A 23,853-nucleotide genomic window follows, 5' to 3' on the forward strand; every position below is an offset into this window, starting at 1 on the left:
GTGACTTCATGCAGTGAGTTTATGTCATAGAGATATGTAAGACCGTGGGTCAGGTTAAAATAACCTGATTACATTGTATCAGCATATTTCTGTTGGATTCGGAGTCTCCCTGTGGCGCAGGTCTGGGGTGTTATTGCCTGTGCACGCTCGCAACAAATTGGTTTTTGGAATTTTATTTCAACATGCAGACATAGTTATAACAGGGATGAAAGCTTGCAAATATGATTTCCTTCTTATCTTAAAAGCCAAGGAAGAGAGTAATTTTATATTGTCAGACTGCCAGTTACTAATAAATGCTTTCTTGCGGCACTGTTGTTGCTAACAGAACCCATCCCCACTACCGCAGCTGGGTACTCAAAATCCCATGCTTCTCTTTCTCATTTTTCTACTCATTTTTTCTCTTCATTTGTTCCCAAATTAATTCATCCACCACTTCTGTGCTTTTTAATCTTGAAAGCAATCCTCCTAACGTGCCCTCGCCATCATCTCGCAGGTTTCCTGAAGCTGGTTTGTGTCTGCTGTGGCACAGCGAGAGCCTTGCACTTGTTCTTCATTTCTGTTCACTATGGGTGTTCCGACTTGGAGCGTTTTGTGGAGGCAAATGAATGGGAGATGTGTCCATACCCTTCTGTTTGAGAATTAATTTATAATTTCTTATGGAAATATTTCAGAGTGAGTCACAATGTATTTCTGATGAATGAGCTGTTCCTACAGAAAACTCGTAATATGGGATTCCGTTACCAACAAGGACTGGAGAAAGCACAATTGTTTGGGAGCGGAGCGAAATCCAGGCACTGGCTTTTTCTCTACCACTACGTGTATTTCAGTGTGGATTTAATAAAAACGTTTCCTTAATCCAGACTTAAAAAGATTATTTAGGGAAGGGAGGCTGTGGGTAGAGGACGAGTCTGCAGACTTGTTACCAGGGACAGCAGCAGCAGTGGGTGCAGGCGTGTCACCTGCTGCTGGATGCCTACAGCATCGAGGAGAGCTTTAAAAAAATACATCATGGCAATGGAGCGGAAACAAATTCATAAATAGGGAAGTCAAACATGTTAAGTGCAGTAATAAAAATACATCCGGTAAGGGAAAGGTGCAAGGATTTTTCCCCAGCAAAACACATTAACCTTTTATGGAGGTAGATGTAACCTTGGGAACTCAGCAGAGATTCGTAACTTAAGAAGGAACAAGAAATAACAATCTGATAATGCTTCCTCAAGAATGCATTGCATTCTTCGGTACGAGTTTCCATGTTCTCCACGGGATGTGGATGACTCAGGCTGCAACATGAAAAATGCACCCAGACCTATAAAGGAATTACTGTAGCTGTGTGGAAGTGTGAGTTGTTTTGGTGCTTCACAATATGTTGGAGATGCAGTTGTTATAATTCAGTTCCATATGGCATTTTTTATGAATGAGTAGTAGTACAAATGACCTTACCAGTAATTTGAAGATAACTGTGCCTAAGATCAAAGTTTGCTCTCTGCTACGTGATGTAGATCTGCGGGATTTCCCTGAGAAGGAAATTTAGTTGAAGTATTTTGTGAACAGAGTGCTAGTTTATTTTTAACATAATTTTAATGTGAGTAATTTTAAGCTGAAAAAAAAAAGCTTAAAAATCTGTGTGGGAATGCAGGAGAGCTAGGAGAGAAACTGAAACACTTGAATTTGCTTAGGCTCTGGGTAGGGCCAAAGCTTTAAGCTTTGTTCACTTCTGCATTATTCGAGGTCTCTGTCAGAGAAGCTGGTGTAAAGCTGGAGTGATACAATGGGGAGTCAGGCTTCTCGTCTCCAGGCTTTTTCTATCTTTAGTAAAAAGTTGAGCCTAATCCAAAACTCGCGATCTCAGGCTTCTCGTGTGCTGAGAGTCTCTGTCTCGGAAATTCTGCCAGGATCCAAATTTGAGTATGAGCCCTATATTTATAAACCAAACTTCTGAAAACCACCCGCTCTACTGTTCTGACAAGGTTATTGTGTCGTCCCCTTGGGAACAAGGATTAACTCAGACGTGCCTTCTCGCGCCCCGGCACAGGTGCCTAGCTAGTGAAAGAGTAACTGCTTGGAAAGCAGAAAGGAGGTCCTTGAAAAGAATTAAGATTGGGCTGATAGCCAAGCTGGGAACCGTTCCTGTCCTGTTTGTGTTAATTCACGCTCGTTTTATAAATATCGAATGATGGCTGCTTTTCTCAAAGGTGCTGAACACCTACAGTTTCTGTCAAAGTGAGCGGGAGGTTTGCATACTCAATGTGCATTCCTTCAGGAAAAGCCCACGGACTGTTTGTTGCTTAATCCTGCCATTTCCAGGAACCATTTGACAGAGGTTTTCTACTGCTCTTTTTGGGTAGGGTTAGTAGATTCTTCCTTGAAGGCAGAGATAAAGAGAGATCTCCTTACTTGCTGCATAGCAAAATGGCTCTTGGCTGACTTGGCAGTCGTAATTAGCACTTTTTTGAAGGCTCTGTTCTTGCATTTGTTTGGGCCCCTCTAAAGCATTTGGTCTAAATAGCTGCACTTTGTGTCTCCTGGCAGACCATGCAACAGATGAGTGACCACCGCTACGACAAGCTGACGGTGCCCGATGATGCTGCTGCAAACTGCATCTACTTAAACATTCCCAGCAAAGGCCACGTCCTGCTGCACCGAGCCCCCGAGGAGTACCCGGAGAGCGCAAAGGTGAGAGAGGTGCTGAGCATGGCTGGGAGACCGCCAGCATCCTGGCCCCTCCAGGAAGTCGCTGGGAGCTGAAATTCGGTGCTTTCCAGAATGGGTTATATCCTGTCGTGGAAAAAATCAGAGGGCAAAAGCACTGGCTTCCAAAAGGTGGCAGGCCTGGGCTCTATGCTCGTCTCCAGTACTGATTTAATTTTGTCTCTTGTGCCCCTGGTGGTACTTCAGCACAACTGGGAGCAGTAACAGTTCCCCTTGCTGCGGTATTGTTGTTTGTGAACCTTTTGAAAGCTGTGGACAGAAGGCCACATACACCATAAATGTTAGTATTGATTACAAATGATGAGACAGCGTAGCACCCCCTGATCCAGCCATGCCTATTCATTCTGAAAATACTTAGAGAAAAAAGAAAATAAGGAAGTGTAAAATGTAATGATTTCTCTTCTATTTTCTCTCCTAAATAGGTTTTTGAAAAACTGAAGGACCACATGCTGATTCCAATAGCCAACACAGAACTGGAGAAAGTAGATGGGGCACTCACCTGTTGCTCTGTGCTTATTAACAAAACTTCAGAATTATGAGTTTACAGAGTCCCTCCCTTGTAACTGGCAATAACGTTACACACAAGGTAGACGAATCTGTATCCACACTTCTATTGTTTTTATTGACAATCTACTGTACCACTGTGCTACTAACCCTTGTTTACAAATTTTTTGCTTTGTGTAATTTTATTATGTCCTTGCAGATGGTATTTAAGGTGGATGTATGCTTTTCTTGAGGGGCACATAACTCTCAAGTATGTTAGTCCCATGGGCTAGCAGAAAACAATTATAATGGCTAACCCCTCACGTTAGTGATTTAACTTATCTGTGTGAAAATTTTATGAAAACCAACTAATTCTCAACACTTCAAGAACCTCTGTTGTCTCTGTGCTGTTGCCTTCTCCCGTCTTTTTCCCTTGCTTCCTTGATCTGCGTCTTTTTTTCCTTCTTCAGTCTTTCATCTCTTTCTCTCTTTTCTTTCAGTAATGCAAGGTGTCAGTGGGGGCTGAAGAAAGTTCAGGGGGCTCATGAACTTGGTATCTTGTGTGGTTGGGAAGCTGGAACAGTGGGCAATATACTGCTCACTGTCTCAGCCATATCACATTGCTGCTGCTGGGCAGAATCGTGCCTAGAATCAGTTTCAGACGCCAGGTAGCAATTTTGGAAAAAGCTTTCTCTGACAGGAGCATTCAAGGGCAATGTCTGCCTGGGAAACTTGGATGACAGAAAAAGAAATCACAGTGCAGCATGTCCTGCAAGTTCAGGTCCCGGTTTGCTGCTAATGCTCTGTCTTTCACTTTAGTGAGAATGAAAGATGAGTTTTTTTTAAAGGCCAGATCCCAGGGAGCACCTGGACCACAAAAATGAAAAGTTCAGATGCTCTTGGAAAAGTTAAAACTATGAAAGTAAGCTAAATTGTTTTTTTATTCTTTTGTTTACTTTTTGTGTATTTGTCCCTCTGTTCTGCTGTTTTCTCTTCTTTTGGAGGCCACGTACTAGCAAAATTCAAAAGGAAAGGCTGATAGAATGAGTTGAAGGACAGTTATTCCTGGATTATGCTCATGAATAAGGGAAGCTATTGTTTCCTGGAAGATTGGCATGTGTACTTTATCTGCCCTTGGGGTAGTTTTCCTTGGAACAATGACCATCTTATTTTTTTAATTGCATGAATATTTACTGTGGTATTCAGTTAAAACAAATACAGTTTTTGTAGCAAATTCCACAACATGTTTACCCACTGAGTCATACTTTTTTTTCACCACAGTAAAGTGAAGCATTCCCCATTGTATTCACATGCTTCTCGGTAAACCATCTGTAAACTAAGGATGGAGAAATTCCCAAACAGAGGCAGCAGTGGGAACTCTCCGGAGACTGACGAATAGTCTGAACATGTTATCGACTTCCTAGGCACCTCCTCCACCTTTCCTGAACCACTTGTGGCGTGTTTCTGAGGTACATTCAGAAGCGAGCGGCGGGAGGGGGGTTAGTAATGCGTTCTGTAGCACAGCAAATAGTATTAACCGAGCGCACACTTTGGTATGCTTTGGAAACCCACGTGATTTTTCACACAATCATAAGGTTGGAAACACAAGTACATATATCTATAGGTTCTCCACAGGGCATCTCTCACCCCACATCAGTGGCTAACATGGAGTAAACATCCTGGCAGCCACCAGGGTGCATCTCATGTCTGGGTGCACTGTACGTTGTGATGACACGAGGCACCGTGAGGGAGAGAACAATGACGAGCAAATAAAATGTATGTGGAAAGATATGTCCCAAAGGAGGTCCTTCACCAGCCAAACAGCAGCTGTTTTTGTGGCTGTCCCAAAGGATTCTCCTGATGTTTCTCCTTTGTCTCCTCCGTTTCCATGAGCTACTATTTCAGCCTGACCCACATGATCAGGCTCTAGAGATGTAAATGTTGCAGTGGGAAATCTCCATTCTCTCCTTCCCTCAGTGCTTTTTATGTATCTGGTACAGCATCTTGCATTTTAAAATGAATTGATACTAAACAAAGATCTTGTGCCAAAAAATAACCCTGTAGTATTTAACTATAACTTCTAGAGCCAGGCTTTATGCTTAAAAACATCTGTATCTGGGGGAGCTGTTGTACAAAGCCTGAACAGAACCCCCTGACCTGTCTGTACTCCCCTGGCCCCTTGCCGCATCTATCTGCTTCAGTCCCTCTCCATCATCTCAGTGGGGAGCGGGAGCATCCAGCTGGCCTGTGCCAGTTAGGCTGTGGGATTTCCATTCAATTCACACCACAAACTTCTTGTTGCATTTTTCCCCTCTCTTCCTCAGACTACAGCTTCTTGTTTATGGTACAATAAGCACTTTTCTCTTTTAACTCGAAGTGGATTTTCCTTCTGTTGCCTCAGTTCTCCTACTTCAGTCTTCTTTTTCTGCACTCCTGTCTCCTTGCTGTTCGCTTCATAGTGAATGGTCCTTAATTCTCTCCCTCCTCAAGTAGGTGCCAGGTGGGAGGAAAAACTGAGGTGTCCATTTTTACTCTGAGGGACTGAGCTGGAAGGATAACTGTCAGCAGGGGCTGTACATCTAGAGAGTGACAAGGGAGATGAATCCTCTTCAGGATTGCTCCAGAAAAGAGAAAAATGTGGTGGACATTGTTCATACCTTGTGTCCCTGAAAGCAACAGAATAGGTGATAATAGCTTTCCCAAGGAAGGGAGAGGGGAGAGTGGATCTCAGAGCTGAGAAACACCTCATTTTCCAGAGAGGTTGTTGGTCTTTCACCTATTGCCATTTAGGTTTCCTTGCCTTCAAGGCTGTATTTTGGCATACAGAAAGAGTAGAGGAGTGGCTGAGGGATTTGAATTCCCTCAGGTGGTTATTTCAAATTGTACTCAACCTAACTTCAGGTGCAGAATTTGGGTGCTCTAAATCACATGTGCTTTGTTTCCATTTGACCTAGTTTGTCATAGGTGTGATTGCCTCCTAATGTAGATGCTCTACATGAAATCTTTGATGCCAAAAGTTACCTAAACTGGTTAATGGGATTGCCATCACCTCTCTGCTTTTAGCATTATGCTTTGTTATCACATTAAAAAGCAACAACGTTAAAAGCATTTCATTTTGTGCATTTACAGTATGGTACTAAGAACTAGAGTCATGCCAAATGCTGCTACTTCTTGCTGTTTGCTACTTTTTCTGCTGCCCAAACAAAGAATTCAATTGCGAGGACATTTCTGCTGTAACACATATACATCTAACGGGCGTCCTGTGCATCTTGTCACTAGAACATTTCTCAGATGTCTGATGTGAATCATCATCCTTGATTAATATAAATAATAAGATGAAATCCCAAACCAAAAAAGGAGATGAGACACTGAACTGCCCACATAAAGCATTTGATAACAACTGTCAGGCTGTATGACATAGAAGGTCAGTGCAGAAGATCTTGTGGTTAATAGCTCAGCAATGGGGTTTGAATTACTCATCAGTATTTTTTTTTTATGAGCAAGCAGTTTAGCTTATATGAAATGAAGGAGCTGCAATGTGCATTGAAGATCTTTCACGGTTATTATCTTTACTATGAGTTTAGAAAGATCTGTGTTATGTGGGTTTCTCTCTTTAACAATGTGAACACAGTATCTCTCTCTACAATGAAAATGTGAATGCATCCTGTACTTCTAAGATAATCTTGAATTCTTCCATTTCTGCATTTTTGTCATTTCCATGCTAATATAATCCTTTCTGGTCTTAAATAGATGCCACTGTATGAAGCTGTTCTCTGATTTTTTGGGTGTTTTCCATGTAATAGGTACAGAGGTCATAGGCAGCACCATGTCCAGTTTTAAAAATAAATACTCAGTGAAATGCAGAACAAGGAATCTGCTTTTTCTGTTTGTTCACAGCAAATTGGGGATGAAATATGGAAAAAAAATCAGCTTTTGATTTCACTCATCTTCTTAAACATTATATCAATGAAGTCAGAGCCAAATTACTTTGATAGAAAATACTGGTATTCATGTAGAATCATTTTGGGAAAATAATTTACTATTTAAGATTCTCTATTTTTGTTTTTATCAGTAAGGAAGCTGAAAAGATAAGACTGCTTAAAGAATGGTATTTGTTAAGTGATTGTGAACAAAGTATCGTTGGACCTCGTGTATTTTCAGAAAAGTTTTAACTGGACGTATGATGTAACTTGTTTAGAGTTGCATGTGAATCGTGTTAGTCACTGTTTTACATTGTATTGTTCTGCAGTGCACAAATATGACTACTGAACACAGAAGTGTTACATTTCATCAAACTTAAAATCTTGTTGCAGTATATAGTTTCCCACTTTTTGTGCCAAAAACATCAGTACATTCCATAATCTATTCTAATAGAGGTTTGCACTTTGATTTTTTCTTTTTGTGATCCTTGCAGTTTCATTACTATATATCCCCATCACAATGGAATAAAGTGTCAATTGTACTGTGAACTATGTAGTTTTTGCCTCTTATTTTGAAACAGCAAGCACGTGCATTTAATTTCATACTGTTCTATGCCATCTTTTTATTTGGAAGCTTGCTACATACCTAGAAATAAAGCCAGTAATAGACACAAGTACTAAACCTTTAAGCCTGTTAGAAGAAATCTTGACTCTTTAAAAACAAATCATGATTTCAGACTTTAAGAATAACGTAGATAGAGAAGGTACTGGCTAAGTGTGCTAGATGCAATGATTGCGATTGATGTTATTCTCCAAGATAACTAAATAGATGTTATTGTAGTACAGTATTTTTCTGTGGTGTGTGTATTTACTGCAAGTTACAACAAATGAAACGACAAAGGTATAGTGGCATGATCATTGTTTTAATTCTTTATGTAGCTCTTATATCTTTTCCTCCTGCAAGATGTAAAGAGAGTTAACAGCGTTTCAGGCATTGCTTTGTGGTAATATGACAGATGGCTGTGTGTTTTATATCTAAATACCACTGGTTGCGTGCTGCAGATGATGCAGGTGGGGCTAATCTCTGCTCGTACTCTCGTGCTCTAATATGACTAGACTGATACCAGGAGTAATGATCTTAGGAGACGCGCAGTTACACCCACCTCCACGAGGCCTACGGTAAGTGCTCGTAGGCCTTCAGTGCCACCGTGTGGCAGTCAAAGTTTTAATTGTTTAGGGCTTCGGTATTGTTGCGTCAACTCTTTATTTAGGAAACCCAACATAAAATAACAGTACTGGAGCGAAAGAATTACATCAATTCCAAACTGTACAGTTTGGCTAGTAATAGGACTTTAAACAGACTATAATCTAATAGAGCCTCCTGCTGGAGAAGCAAGGATGAGGAAATATTTTGTTTACGGCTGATGTAAGTATAGCCTTTGTACTTATTTACAGGAGTTAAAGGTAAGATTTTTATAATACGGTATTTAAATTGGTGCTACCTCTACTGTGGTAGCTTGGCGCAATTACTTAATATAGTAAACTGCATCATTTATACGCATCTTTGTGTACCCATGTCTACAGGAGAGAGTTGGTACCAATTTACTTGAATTTGTTTCTAAATGGCAAACTTCTTTGACTCAGAAATTTATTCTATATCAACACGACATATATACATAATCATATAAACCAATGTAGTGTCCAAAATCTTCTCACCTCCCTTTAAAAAAAGTTGTAACTCACTCCTCATTGAAGCTCACTTCTCAATATTGAACTGATGCTAACCTCCTGAAATAAATTTCATACTGAGAGTAGTCTTCTTCCAGCTGCCTGGACCATTAATTCTTTTTTTTTTTTTCGGCAGTAAATCTGCTAAAATCTATTCTATTCTCATATTCTCTAACCACATGCCCTCCTCCCTGATTGCTTAAGTTAATTCCTTTTAGTTTGCCTCATGCTGGCCTACATGGCTGAGGAATCCAGAAGCCCAGCTCTCCAGACGGCGCGTGGCTTTGAACTGCACCTCTTGCTGAGCAAGGTTATTAGTAAATACCCTAGGTCCAGAATGCACAATAGCTATTTTTATCAAAGCGTTGTAGAGAGCCAGCGAAGCCTACGGCAGCATTCGTTCGCCTTGGAGAGAAGGAGCCAGAGGGCGTTTGGTTTAACGGGCAAGGATGGACTCAGGAGCTGGGGGGCACCGGCCTCTGCCTCGGCCATGCCACAGCCACCTCGCTGGGAGCTCCGCACGGCCTGAAACCTTTCCGAGCCATTTTGGGGACTGTGACGTTAACGCTCGGCTCTGCAGGGATCAGCTCTGGGCCAGGTAAGAAGGGTGAGTATCCCCTGTGCGCGTGTAAGTGTTCTGAGCGGAACCAACGTGCTTTTCGGGGAGCCGGATCAGCCGGCAGCGCGAGGCTGACGCCGGCAGTGGTTACGCCTCGGGTAGCGCTGCAGCGGCAGGGCAGGGTCGGGCTGTCCCGCAGCGGGCGGGCGCCGCTCGGCCCCGACCCCCTGTGGCGGCCCGGCGCGCGGCCGCCATCTTGTGAGGGCGGGGGTGACCGCGGCCCCGCCCCCCCGCGCCCTGCCCGGCCGCCATCCGCCGCGGGGCGGTGCCACCGCGCATGCCCGGCGGGGCGGGCGGGGCCCGGGCCGGAAGCGGGGCCGGGGGCGGCTTTCCGCGGCGGCGGCTTCCGCGATGGAGGCCGCGGGGTCGGGCCCGGCCTCGGCGGCGGCGGGGCGGCCGCTGACGGAGGACGAGATGGCCGACGTGAAGAAGGAGGTGAGCGCCGCTGCGGGGCGGAGCAGGGCGGGACGGGACGGGACGGGGCCGGGTGGCGCGGCCCGGCCCGGCCCGGGCAGGGCCGAGCCGCTGAGGGCAGGGTGAGGCCGGGCCTTCCCTCACGGCCCCGCCGCCTCCCCGGGGCCCTTTGTATGATTTTTTTTTTTTTTTTTTTTACCGTCACATCATCTTCCAGTTCGTTAAAGAGCTGAGTTCTGGCTTCTTAGTACTATTACGCATATGGAGTTTTCTTTAAACGCTTTGTCAGAGCTCCGTGAGGCATGTTTTACAAGTTACTACTTGCTTCTGTAGAGCCGCAGGGTAACGCTGCAGTAGGCAGCATCCTGTCGTCACAGGGAAAAAAGAACTATTAAATCAGACCAGCTGTGTAACACGATGTATAAATCGGTCTGAGCTAGTGACTGAATTCACAGCTTCTTCTCAAACAAAAAACTCCATCTGTGTCGCTTCAGCCTCAAATCTTACAGAGTCTCCTTCAGTAATTGGAGGGCGTGGTGGTAACTTACTGCGTGGTAAGAAATACCGTTAGGTTTGTCATCAAAACACAATACAGTAAACCTGACTGCAGAGATCCTCCCCTCAGGGAGGTTCATTGCTCACTGCAAGCTCACGTGGCTGCTCCAAAATTGTGCAGGTGGCTCTGGTCAAGTAACCTTGTCAGGGTGAGCTTGGGATCCAGTCAGGCGTTGGCCTCTTCTCGCAGTCGGCACGACACTGCTGTGAGTTGCATGGCAAGATGTGTGAGCGTAACAGAATGAACAGGTGTCTGTGCCTCGGGTAGATTAAACAATGAACAAGACAGCTAGGGTATCAGATACGGTGTAGACCCAACTAATCGTTGTGAAGGCATAGCTGTAATAAAAGTTTAACTGCTAATTAGCATCAATAAACAATATTCATGTAGATTACATTTAAAATAAGAGGGCGGACTGCTTCAAGTCGCTCAAACTGATGCTTTTGTTAAAAGAAAATGTAAATCTTTGTATCCTAGGTTTAAAAAAAAAGACGTAGTTAAATATATTTGTGCATAATTTCTTTTGTACTTATATTTCTTCACTTGCACATTGTCGGGTGGTTATTGCTCGTCACTGACAGCTACGTTGCATAGATGGCTAGGTTAAAATGTTTTGTATTCTGTCTGCATCACTACTTATGTTCTGCTCTGTGCGCTAGTCTTAAAGCCGTCAAAAACAGGGTGCTGTATTAAAGCTTTATTTCTTCTTGGATATAGGTGTTATCTTCGTGAAACTGAAGGTATGCTTGCTTAGGGTCGAGTACATTAGAATAATTAAAACATGGTATGTTTTATGTAGGGTATGCAAGCAGTTTCTGCTATCTTTTGCTACAACCACACAAGCACTGTCAGGATTTGTTTTGGCATCTGAGATCAAGTAAACTAGCACTTAAATAGTTTTCCCCAAAACTTTCTGTACCTTTTCCCTACTGTTTTGTCACATCAGGGAAGACTTGAGGTGACCTTACCGTGTGTTGCCTCCTTCTATTCCTTACTAAGTGAACTGTGAAGGAGAAATGAGGCAACAGCAGGAATTCTCAGTGTGTGGTGTGGCAGCATACCTCAGCTGTCTTGCAGGGGTGGTCTGGTCTGAGTAAACTTGTCTTGAGGAGAAGTTAGAAAGGTTGGAATCTCGCCTCCTCCGGCTGGGAAGGAGGCAGTGAGCCATGCAAACGCATCGATAGGGAGCAAAGGGTACTTAATGCTTGTGCTCTGTGTTTACCCTTTCTGTCCTTTACAAACTGTTACCCTCTGAGGACAATGCAGAGGGGAATTCAGGACCGAAGCGCTTCATGCAGTGTAAGACTCATTACAGGAGGATGTTAGTCAAAACACAATGCTCGTTCAATTGAGTAACAGCTCGCTATATTCTTCTAATGCTGAAAAACATACTGACTCTTCTGCTTCGGAGTTCGTTGATGAATCCCCCTTGGTGGTAGGAAGAGGTTTCTGAGAAGTGAAAGAACACAGCACTGCTCGCAACACTCGTAGCCAAGCAAGCAGGGGCTTGTTGCGCTTGGATACTTGATAGGGATGGCAGAGAAAAGTGGTGGGAGTTGTGCTGTTGCCTTTTTCTGTTCCTCCCAGTCTGCTGTGCCAGCACGGGGTCAGGTAACTTACCAGCTTGTGGATGGATCCTCTCACCTGCCAGAGCCTGAGCGAGGGTGGGAACAGGGAGCTGCCCTCAGCTTGATTTAGGCACCCTGCAGCCGCGCCCTTGGGGTTTGGGTTTTGTGTTGTATTCATTGGTGATGGTCTGCTGCCAGCAGCCTTCCTTTCTCTTCCTTGCATGCCCTCCTGATTATTCCTTTAACTGCATAACCACAGGCTGTTTATTGATGGCTTGCTTTTGTTGGACCTCTAGGAGCGGAAAGCTACAAGAGCACATTCCATTCTTCCTTTGCTGAGCTTGGTGAAGCAGTCCAGAAATTTTTTTCTTTAATTGAGTTATTGGTGCTTGCCACAGCACAGGACGCCAGGCAGTTCTATTGAGCTAGTAAATTCCTTTAAAGCAAAGTCGTCTTCATGCTGCTTTCATGCGATATAATCAAAAAACAAGAGGGTATTGGAAGACTTTCTTCAGGAAAAAAGTTGTGATTGTTTTTCATCTTATAACATCTCTCGTATGTAAAGTTTTTTTTTTCTTCCCCTTCTAGCTCTCAAGTAATTTACTTTTGTTGAATCAAATGAGGCAACTTTGGGAGGAGAGGAGGGAATGCTTTTTCACATCAGTGACTTCCAGCTAGTGTGTATCTGACTTGCATATTTCTTCACAGGAAAAATTGTTGGCAGGGGAACCTGCCGATTCCGTAGTGTTGTACAAACTGAGAGTTTGTTTTTCAAGTAAAAAGATACTTGTGACTGTCATCTTCCTAGAGCAGTAGATTGGTTATTGAAACCAGAGTTGTGAACGCAGGCATTAGTTCCGTTATGATGTTGGCATCAAGCAGGCCTCTTAATGTGCAGATTGAAATAAGGTGAATGTCAGTGACGCTTTGGAGGTGCTTGTGTGGACCCTTTGAACGAGGGGGTGGAGGTCACCTCTTGTTTGGCTAGGTGTCTGAGCAAACCCGTCAGTGTAAGAGAGGACACAGGATCCTGCAAAGAAGAGTTCAAAGTGGTGATGCTGCTCCTCTAAATTACCTCTGAAATCGGTAATCGCGTGCTAATTGAATACGGTTAGAAAGGACAGCGCATCTGCCCAGGGAGAACTGGAGGGAAGGGACGGGATACTAGGTGGTGCAGTTCCTGAGGATGTGAAGTGCTCAGAGCAGGCTTCTCTGCTTCATCTTGCCCCATGTTCACTGACTGCGTGCGAGGGTCTGTAGACAATGGATGGAATCCGCTCCCGGGGCAGATTGTTGCTTTTTTCCTTTTTCTTCTTTTTCTGGTTACAGAGAGGATTAAGCGACCAGCTGACACTTGTTAGCTGAAGTCGCGCTGCGGGGGGGAGAGGCATTTTACTTCTGCCAGAGTCATCAGAGATGTACTAATTCTCAGGGGTCAGTGCAGCGTATCGGAAGCGTACAGGGTGCTGCAGGTGTTCAATATAAAATCTTAAACCACCAGAAAGCAGATTGGTAAAGAAAAAGCGGCCGGTCAAGTAGTTGAGAGTAGGTACATCTGTGGAAGAGTGTGCGTGTATTGGGGATGCCGGTAATCTGCTGGTGAACTCATAGCAATGTCTGTCTAATAAAACTTCTAAACAGTGAGTATATGCACGCTGTTGCTCTGAGACCGCTCTTACTCAGTGTACAGAAAGCATCAATAACAGCCGTGCCACGGAGCTGTGCCTCTTGGATACAAATAACATGAGAATGTGGCAGTAGGGTAGTAAAATGGGGAGAGTGGGGATGCATGTAGGCAAAATGAGTAGTTGCTGTTGTGTTTTATTTAATTTCATTTTTACTTGGTGACTGTTCTGAAACGTGATAATCATAGACCTAATGTAATATTTTCAGTAAATATTTGCCTTAATTACTTAAGAGTCATTAAAACTTCACAGGTCACTCAAAAGAAAACTCCTGAAAAGGATAGGTAAATTAAAATACTTTAAAATATATATATATTATTTTTTTTACTCAGTTGCGCTGAGAAAATTCTCCCCTAGGTAACATGGTGGCAGCTTTAAAAACTGTTTGACTAACCTGTAACAAAAGAATCAAGATGTCTAATAAAGGCTTCTAAATGAATGGAAAGATCGGCTGATACTACTTTGTTCTGTTTTTCAGGCGTTAGAAAGGATGCGACCTTACTTGTGTGACAAGATTATAGCTGAGCGACACTTTGATTACCTACGTTCAAAGAAAATACTCACCAGAGAGGACACAGAAGAGATCTCTTCTCGATCTTCCAGTAGGAAAAAAACTGGGAAGTTGTTGGACTACTTAGCGGAAAACCCAAAGGGACTAGATGCTTTGATTGAGTCTATCAGGCGAGAAAGAACACAAAACTTTCTGTTACAAAAGATAACTGACATAGTGTTGAAAGTCAAAAATGAAAAACTTGAAGCTCTTAAAGGTAAGAAGTTTATAATAAAATCTTGTAAGATAGAAGTTTTACTTTGAGGGTCTGCAAAATAAAACTCGCACAGTTCCTCAATACATGTTTCTTATTGCAGATTTTTTCCTTTCTCTAGTGTTTGGGACAGTGTTCTTGGAAACTGCATCAGTTTGGGTTTAAAATCTCAGGACGTCTTGATAGCTCTGCCTCCTTACTGTCTGAACACATCGTAAATAACAAAGTAGGGAGAGGGGGGGAAAACCACAAACATACCCTGTTTTGTTCTGATGGATAAGTCTTTTTTCACACTTCAGTTTTGCTTTCTGTGAGGTTCTAATTCAGAACGCAAAATAAGTGGTTATCTTCCATCTTGCGTTTCTCTTGAAGCTATTTACTGCAGTGGCAGGATGCTCGGCTTTTGTTCAACTTTGCACCTCAGCAGAGGATAAGCCCACAAATGCAGTATTGAGGGGAATTTTCCCAAAATGCTTTCAGTCCAAAACTTAAAAGTAGACTCTGAATGTATTGCTTCATGCAATCAGAAGTTTTGCTGACACAGAAAACTGAAGTTGCTCTATGTATTTCCATCTGAAGGCAGAAAAAGAAAGTATAAGCTTTCTAAACCAAAAACCTTACTTCCCCTTCCACACCCATCTAAAGAGCAATAAAGAAGGAAGAAGGTACATTTTTGACCCTAGACAGGAAAGGCCTGAAGTTTTCTCCGGCTTCAAGTGCAGCAGCCTTCAAAAGCAGTCCAGTTTGGAGTAGAACAATGTGGCTGTAGCTTTTAAAAGGTTCTTTAAAGAATACGGTGAGAAAAGTATCGGAAGATAGGTCAGGTTGCCTGTACAAGTGGCATCCTAAAGTGAAGCGTAAATTACAGTGCACTTTGTCAACTAGTAGCTGACGTAGAGGAATCATGCACGTGGCTGATGAGATGACCTGCATGTATTTTCTAATTTGTCACAACTACTTGGACGTCACAGGTGAGACGAAAAGGACAGCTGGTTAAAATTACAGACAACTGATCTTTGACAATGTTACTGATGCTAAATCAGCACAGTTTTAAGAGTGCATCATACTGTAATTAAATTTAGTTTCTGTTTTTTTTTGTCGTAGGTCTAAGCTGCAGCACATGCATGACCTCGCTGTATGAAGGAACGAATAATCTTTCTAGATCATATTCTGATGAATCTAATTTTTTTGATAAAACAAAAGACAAAGAATCAACCCAGATGCATCATCCAGAAGAAGATTATAGCACTGCTGCGTTTATGTCTGCTGTCTCTCTTCATTCCATGAATTTACCAATTGCAGAGACAGGAAATGCAGAGAGTGTGGTGTTCTCAGCCACCCTTCCAGGCCCTGGAGACCCTGGTGCACCCCCTCTCCCACCAGAGCTCCAGTCAGAACAGCAAGAACCATCTAACAGTTCAAGTGACAATTGCTTTTTGCCTCTAAGATCACGTTCTCTTCAACCATAGTGAACTTAGTGACTTTTGTCTATTCATCCAAAGGGTACGGAAACAGCATGTGATGTCTTATAAGGGTAAAAAAAAGTTTTCAAACTGTTTATTTGTGAAATCAGAGGAAACAGTCCGTGCTATTTACTGTTTTTAACAATTTTAATTGATGATCGGGTGACTCTAGCTGCTTGATTTCATGTTATTTAGGAAGCTTTTATTAGAAAAAAAAATCATGATACTACGCCAGCAAAGTTCTGTTTTTTTGTTTTTGTTTTTTTTTTTTAACCAATATATTTAAGATTTCGTGTTTAGTTGCAGACACTTAAGCTGTAGTTTACAGAACAGTAACTAACAAACCTGGTGTTCTTAGCCTTTCTGTGACAGGTGAAAGGCAAAGATGGTTAGGAAAAGTACTGAGTATTGAAATTAACTTCCTGAACTAAAAGCTTTAGCTCGCTTGCAGAAAAGCTTGACCTCATTTGCCAAATTAAATATTTCTCTGTAGGATAAAGTCTGTCCTCCATGTATGTATATTACGTGCAAAACGTATTTCCATTTGCAAAGAACAAATCTGACCAAATCTGTTTCTACGCTTATTTGCAAGAAGTCTCTTAATTTTTGAGCTTTTTGTCTACCAGTACATTGAAAGGCACTCAGCATCACGTATACTTCCACAAGCCTTAGCATATTATTCTTGTATATTATTTAGAGATTTGTGATTTGAGATGCACTTTAAATATAAATTCTCCTTAATACTGGAAAAGGAAAGTAAACTGCTGTAACCACATCATGTGGGCTATGAGAAAATGCTGTTGTATAATGCTGTTAAGGACTAATGCTTGTATGTTTTGTCCCAGTAGGTAAGTAGAGGAGTCGTGTAGCAGGAAAGCATCCTTAACTGGAGGATTCTTGGAAATGTTGCACTTAAGATACCTACTCCTCGAGGCAGATAGACACGTTTACATTTCAAATTGCTTAGTCAAAGGTATTTAAACCATTTGAGCATGGGAAGGTTCTCATATTTCTTGACAATATAACATGCTATATTCCTCTCATACTCTACTCTTGAGTTGTAATCTGCTTTTTATGAAGGCGGCCTTTAATCACTTTAAAATTACTAGACAAAGACAAACTCTTCCTTGGAAATGTGTACAGTTATGTTCTGCAAAACTACACTTCAGTATTTTCAGTATATCGAAAGGCAGGTTTGTATTTAAGGTTTTAAATTATTTAGGCTCTTATACAGTTCTGTAGCTGTATAATTCCATTCAAATTCAAAGCCAGGGTAATAATTTAGGGCAATAACCCTAAATTGTGCTCTCCTTTTGAGGTCCTGTGGAAGGCCTCTCTAAATTTTTATTTCATGATTGCTATGGTTTTGGAAGTAGGTTAAAATAAACTGGACTGTTCAGTTATACTCTGTATTCAGTATGTGAATAGCTTACATTTGCTAAAGATGTGGGCTTCTGTTTAGTGTTTATAAAATCCTTGATTTTCTGGTATGCATCTAAGGTGATAGACTGTCGGGATGTGATAGACTGTCAGGATGGTGCAAATGCTTGTAAATGAAACTTCAATACAGAAGGCACTCTGGGATTTAAGTACCTAAATCCAAGCAAAATCTTGCTCTCTAACATGAATTGGAGGGTAGGTGTAAATCTCTCTTCCACTAACTTGAACTGTAGTCGCATGTACTCAGGATGTATAAAAATTTGTTTAAATGTCCCTTTGTTCACTGTAAACCACTTGAGTTGCACTTGTGTTCTCAAATATTTTTTCTCTCCTTGTTTTAACCTCCTTAGAAGCTTAGTTTTGGGTCTGTTCTTGGATTCCTCATAAATGGAGGGGAGAGAGGGAGGGAGAGCAAGCTTCGCCTTAACTGAAAGAGCATCGGCTCGAGGTAAAAACCGTGTTGCAGTTCTAAATCGGAACTTGCATTGTTTGCTGCCTGCCACACAGCACAGCGTGCAGTAGGCCTGCCTATACAGGGATTACTCCTGCAACGGAGCCTGTTAACCTGAGACTTTAAATGAATGTATTATCTTACCAATGTTTGTAAGGTGCATTTTTTTAAAAAATATTTTTATCACAACTTTTGGAATAAATTCTTTTGTACAATTGCTTGTTTTCTGTCTGCCTTTATCATTATTAAAATATATAGGTTCTAAGTGCAGTTCATGCCAGTGTCTGGATGTGGGGTTTTGGTTTTGTATACGAGAGAGGCTTTTGCTGTCTTTTTAGAGAGGTTTGTCTCTGGTGGAAGGACTGACACTGTGAAACACCTGTGGCTGTAGGACTGCGTTCAAGAGCAGCGTGTAGGGAAGACATGCATGTGAAATGAAGACCTCATCTGCTTAACTACCCTTTCTGTGGTTCATGACTAGCATTGCTAACCAGATTCTTGCTGTGATTTTTTTTTAATGATTTGATTGCTCCACTCATAAAGATGTGAGAAGTGTTGCTTCTGCCTATGCATATATTGACTTCAGTCTCAAGACATCTTTGACTAGCGGGGGAGAACCAAAACCTTTGTGCATTGAGCAGCATGACTCAAAAGGATTCTCAAGTGTTGCAGGGACTTCAGTGCTTGTTTTCTTTGTACTGCGTGTAGGGTTTCTTATGTTTTACGGTATGTAATAGGAGAGATCAGCTGGACCCGGTTTACTACCTCCCAGCAAAGAATTTTATCATCTTATACTCAAAGGCTGCTTCCTAGACCTCTGGCCCGTTAGAAGAAGGCCCTGGTTGCCGGGGCCGGCCCCGCTGTTCGGCGGGGTGGAGGCGGGCGGGCGGGCAGTCAGTCAGGGCCGGGCCCGCCGCCCGCCGCCTCAGGCCGGAACCCCGGGCGCGGGCCCGGTTTCCGTGCGGGCCGTGCGGCGGCGCAGGCCCCGCCATGGCGGCGGAGGGAGGGGACCCGCTGGGCTTCTTCGCGGCCTACGGCAGCTCCAGCTCCGACTCGGAGGCCGACGAGGCCCCGGCCGACGAGAGCCCGGCGGGAGCCGGCGCGGCGCCGGCGGAAGGCAGCCCGGGGAGCCGGCCGCGGCTGCCGCCGCCCGACGAGCTGTTCCGTGAGGTGTCGCAGCCGCCCGCCTTCCTCTACAACCCGCTCAACAAGCAGATCGACTGGGAGAGCCGCGTCCTCAGGGCGCCCGAGGAGGTACGGGCCGGGCCGGGCGGGGGGCCCGGGGCTGCGCGGGGCCGGATGGGTCCCGCCGCAGCCCCGGGCGCTGTGTTCTCTCCGCAGCCCCCCCGGGAGTTCAAGGTGTGGAGGAACAACGCCGTGCCCCCGCCGGAGGTGTACAGCCCGCCCGAGAAGAAGCCCCCGCCGCCCCCCGCCGTCGACATGGCCATAAAGTGGTCCAACATCTACGAGGACAACGGCGACGATGCGCCCCGGCAGGCCGGCAAGGCCAAGTTCTTACCGGAGGAGGAGCGGGAGCCCCCCGAGTCAGGTAGGGTGTCTGCAGGGCGGCCGGGATCCTGCCCTGCTGGTGGCCTTCGGCCCGTGTTCAGTGCCCTCCTCGTAAGGTACTGTCCTAATGCAGGGAGTCGGTGCAGAAAGCCTTGGCAAAAATTCCCTCTGTCTGCAGAAGTGTAAGGTAACTTAATAAATACATAGTTACAGAGAGATTAAGTGAAACCACAGCTTTACATACAGTACTGAGTGACTGAACTTGACAGGAGATGGTTTAAAAGCGTTAATGTCTGAAGGGTTCAGTGGTTACAACTTGCAAGTTCTTGGAGGCTTATTCAAGATGTATTATCTCCTGTCATAAACACGTAACAAGTGATGCTCTTGCACAGTTTGTAATCTGTTCCTTTCCTGTGCAGACCTGGTGTGCTTTGCACAGACACGTGCTTCAAATTCGTGTGCATAAAGAGCAGAATTGCTGGCACGTGGTTTCTGTGAGTAGCTTGTGACTGGAGCTGTTCCTGACGAATTCAGAGGAAATTCTGCTGGCCTCTTCTACATCTGCAGCTGCTCAAGGGCAGAGTAGTAACTGGCTGCAGTGATGGTAACCCAGTTCAGTGTGTGTGTGTTCTGGTGTTCCTGGAACCAACTGAACATGGAACCTGAACCTGGGTTCCTGAACCTGGAACCCATCAGGAATTTCTCTGATCCCCTTCCATTATCATTAGTGGAAGCAGGGAATGATTAAAAGGCATTATAGGGCAGCAGTTATGAGAGACCGAGAGGTTCAGGACTTGCTGGAATACAAAGAGGAGTGAGAGCTTCTTTTCATACTGCTGTCTCAACCCTAGATGCAGATGCATTTGAGCAGCAGGTCAGATTATTTTTATGTTTGCAAAGCTTGGGGTCCAAGGTGGAAATTAAAAAAAATAAAATGCAAGTGACAGATTACTGAAGAAAATACTTACTGTCCTTTTCGCTTTTGATCAGGGTACAAACATTAATGGTAATCTAGGAAATACAGAAAGAAATATTTGAGAGATGGAAGGAATGATTTTATTTAACAAAAATAAAACAAAACAACAAACTAATGGAGAAAGAGAACAGCCAATGACGAACAGGAGAACAAAACCAGAAGAAGAAATTCTGGACTTCCAGAATGTACAATAATGTTTTGGTTCACCAGTTAAGTTTTCATCAAACCTTTTGCAAACAAAGTTTGTTCTTTTTGCTTTCTTGCACTTTTTCATTCTCTACGTTCCTTTGTTATTTTGTCTTTGTCTTGCTTTATTTGTTCTATATGCTGTTATTTTTCCTCCATGCTTCTTTTCTCTTAGGCTTCACCCAGAAACTAAAAAGATAAATTATTAATTTACCTCGACTTTACTTTCTGCTTCTAAAATGTATTTCCTAGCTTTTTATCACATCTATTCAAATAATAATTTTTTAGAAGCAGGTACTGCACAGCATAACTACTAGCATAGCAAGGCTTTTTCTTAGTTATGCTCCATGATCTGTGGTAGTTAAAACAGCTAATCAACCCTATTCTGACCACATGTTGTCCACATTCCAAAAATGAGGATGTTGTTGGCTAATATTTCTGTGTCTCTTTTCCAGGCATCTCAGGTGTGGCTAAGTCAGTTGCTCTGGGATGAGGATGGTGTTTAAGACAAAAATACTGGTTTTGCTGACTTTGATTAATTCTGTCTTTTTATTTAAAGATGATGAAAAAGACGACGAACCAGCTTCTGCTAAGAAACGTAAACTAGACTCTGGGGAGCACACAAAGAGGAAGAAGGTATAAGCAGAGTATGCTTGATTTCACTATAATGAGAATTTCAGTGAACTTGGATTCCTCTGCTGGAATGGGAAACAAATACATGTTTACGGAATTTCTCTCTCCTGTTGGGTGGGGAATTGTATTTCAGCAGTATGCTTGCCTTTTGGAAAGCACAAACTCAGTGGACAGTGTTGTGATAGAAACTCGGCTACTAAACAAAATTTAAACCAGTTTATTTAAAAGAGGTGTCTTAAAGCATTGTGATGGGTACTTGTGCAGGTTACAGGGTTTCCTGGTATTTTGTTTATCGAGAAACCTGGTAACGTGAGCTTTTCTTGATCTATCTTTCCATTGCGTCAAAGCCTTTCATAAAGGAGCATATACTAAAAATTCTTTGAGTATTGTACTGTGATATGTTTGAATAATGCTGTTTTGGAATTTGTGTAAAGACTGTAAATAAGCCACTGGAATAAATCTACGTTTGAAAACATCTGTGGTGTAAGTATTGCACTGCATGCTTGATGAATAGGAGGGATGGATTCCGCATTGTATGCTTTTTGGTGCTGTATCTCTAATGTCTCAACAGGTTCCTCAGGGTTTTGTTTGTAATAAATACACAACTGCAAACCGAAACATGGACCTAAAAATGGAGTTTAACATTGGATGACTGATTTTGATGTTACATGATCTGCATCAGTGAAACATGAATCTTAAGTGATAAAAGAATCGAGGCATTTAAAGTGTTATTCCTAAAATTGAAAATAGCAACTGTGTATTTACATGAAAAATATTAAGGCAAAGCTGTGGCAGTCTTTGCTGTCAAATTGTATCGACTTCAGTACTAACAGTAGTTAAGCTTCTTAAAGTATTACAGACAGTGCACGTTGCATTGGTGATGTGCTGCCGCATGGAGTTTTGGGTCTGTACATGGAAAAGTAACAGCAAACTTGTGGGGGAAAGGGAGGGTTACCATAGGTTTGCTGTCAACTAAAGCATCTGCACCTTGGGAAGTGTACAGTGAGATTAGGCCTACTGATTGAAATTTGGGTAATTAAACAATCAGTGTAAACACTGGTATATTTTATTTTCGTAATTGCTGCAAGGAGAAACCCTCCTTAATAATGATCTTGCTGAGTGCCAGGTAGAGTCAAGAGCCCTTCACAGCAGTTTATCAGCAGCAGTTTATCCTCTGCTGAAATGGAGTTTTTACTAGGTGGGGAGCCAGCACGGTGCATCTGTTCAGGAACTGCGGATATCTGCATTTTGGTCAGCTGAGGGACTATACTCGTATGCCCATACTTCATTTCTTCCTAGAATGCTAGTGTAAATTTCCCAGTATCCTAGTAATTGTGCATGAAACTTTATCTAAAAGTTACCATCTAAAGCATATCTGTTCTCTTAAAGGAATACCTGTCCCCATGCTCGTAATGCAGGTTTAGATCATCCACTTCAGATTGTCATAAGCTGCTAACGCAGCTGCTCGCTAGCTTCTGTTTGAGATCAAGTGTTTGAGCGTTGAGTACGACCTCTCTGAATGAAAAGGCTCACTGTGACCTGTTTTTTTTCTGTATCTGCTGTCCTGATGTTGCTAGCTTGAAGGTGCTAGTCCTCAGAGAATGCAGTAGGGGAAAAAAAAAAGTGTTTATGCTCCTTTGTTAGCGGAAATGTATTTATACTATAATTGATGTAGAGACCTAAGAGTAGGAAATAATAACAAGCTCCCTTTGACATGCGAAAATCAGATATTAGGTCAGTTTCTCAAAGGTTCAGCTTGTGGCCAGCCAGCAAATTGCAGATTACCTTGTCTAGCAAGATACTTTTGGAGAAATCTGCCTGTTATGTACCAAAATTATTCCAGGTTTATGTGGGTTGAGTGGAAAAATTTCTTGAAATTTGAGGGATTTGACATAAGTACAGGGTTCAATGGACTGCCCCATTCAAAAAACTTCTAATAGTAATGTCTGCTACTGACATGCTACTTGAAGAGCGTTACAGCTGGAGGGTAATGTCGTTACCTCTGGAAATAGGATGCATTCCCACGATTGCCATGACCAAGGAGGCTTTTGTCCTTGCATTGTGTGCTCTGCTATTCTACGTGGCAGCTCAGGAAGCTACCATGCTAATCACGCCTTTTGTTATCAGATAATATGAAATACGTGGTATCCGGTTGTCTTGAAGCTAGCACCATCTGATACTCAGTTTCCAAGGAGAAAACCAGCATATCTAATCTGGGAGAAGAATGATTAATTGTATTATTTACACATTCAGGGAAACTCCATTGTAAGCAGTGACCATGGCAGCATCCCTATTCAGGACGCGTGGCAAAAGCAACTGTTCGTCTTTTTCTTAAGACGTCTGAAGCAAGGCTGAGAGCCTGAATGAGGTGGAGTTACCTGGGTGAACTGCTGCTGTTGCTGGAGGGATTTTTGGTAGAGATGCTTCTGTCCAGAGAAGCTCTGGAGTTGCAGCTACTGAAGCAAGTCAGAAGTGTTCTTGGGTGTACAGAAAAGCCTAGAGGGGAGAGTGGACTGTTCCCTCTGTGTGCTTTTTGGGTGACTAGGTGGAGTGACACTGATTTACAAAACAGGAAAGTTTGGTAATGATACAGTGCTTGAGAGAAGCAGATCAGGCAAGCGTGAAGAAATGAGCAGTAAGATTTTCCCATTTGATTCAAAAGTTGAAGAGGGGAAGATGAGAAGCTGAAAAGCAAAGCTAGCTTTGGGCAGCTCAGAATGAAAATTTGGCTACTCTGCGACAGGATCTG

General features: G+C 43.0%; 3 protein-coding genes across 7 annotated transcripts in view; all 3 read left to right on the forward strand.

The window, feature by feature from the left end:
• The window catches only part of DDAH1 (dimethylarginine dimethylaminohydrolase 1), a 92,014-nt gene extending 84,353 nt beyond the window's left edge, over positions 1-7,661 (forward strand). Inside the window, exons 5-7 of one of the 2 annotated variants that reach the window (XM_035537199.2) lie at positions 2,530-2,673; positions 3,132-3,295; positions 4,474-7,661. In XM_035537199.2, coding sequence (XP_035393092.1) covers positions 2,530-2,673; positions 3,132-3,248 — 261 coding nt within the window. In that variant the 3' untranslated portion in view covers positions 3,249-3,295; positions 4,474-7,661. Of the gene's footprint in view, positions 1-2,529; positions 2,674-3,131 lie in introns of both variants that reach the window. The other variant, XM_035537200.2, reaches the window with a different exon arrangement.
• A 2,095-nt stretch (positions 7,662-9,756) lies between these two features.
• Positions 9,757-18,017, forward strand: BCL10 (BCL10 immune signaling adaptor). Of its 4 annotated transcripts, XM_035537209.2 has the most exons (4): positions 9,757-9,894; positions 14,161-14,449; positions 15,551-15,949; positions 16,758-18,017. In XM_035537209.2, the coding sequence occupies exons 1-3, from the start codon at positions 9,811-9,813 to the stop codon at positions 15,913-15,915; spliced, it is 738 nt and encodes a 245-aa protein (XP_035393102.1). In that variant the 5' UTR covers positions 9,757-9,810; the 3' UTR covers positions 15,916-15,949; positions 16,758-18,017. The 4 variants fall into 4 exon arrangements, with proteins under 4 accessions (XP_035393102.1, XP_035393101.1, XP_050568120.1 ...); XM_035537208.2 differs by having other exon boundaries at positions 15,551-18,017; XM_050712163.1 differs by lacking the exon at positions 9,757-9,894 and adding an exon at positions 11,793-12,040 and having other exon boundaries at positions 15,551-18,017.
• Positions 18,018-18,769: 752 nt separating this feature from the next.
• C8H1orf52 (chromosome 8 C1orf52 homolog) lies at positions 18,770-21,592 on the forward strand. The gene is made up of 3 exons (XM_035537665.2): positions 18,770-19,054; positions 19,142-19,349; positions 21,031-21,592. The coding sequence occupies exons 1-3, from the start codon at positions 18,791-18,793 to the stop codon at positions 21,111-21,113; spliced, it is 555 nt and encodes a 184-aa protein (XP_035393558.1). The 5' UTR covers positions 18,770-18,790; the 3' UTR covers positions 21,114-21,592.
• The last annotated feature ends 2,261 nt before the right edge of the window (positions 21,593-23,853 follow it).

This window comes from Cygnus atratus, chromosome 8 (genome assembly GCF_013377495.2).
Source record: "Cygnus atratus isolate AKBS03 ecotype Queensland, Australia chromosome 8, CAtr_DNAZoo_HiC_assembly, whole genome shotgun sequence".
Lineage (NCBI taxonomy): Eukaryota > Metazoa > Chordata > Aves > Anseriformes > Anatidae > Cygnus > Cygnus atratus.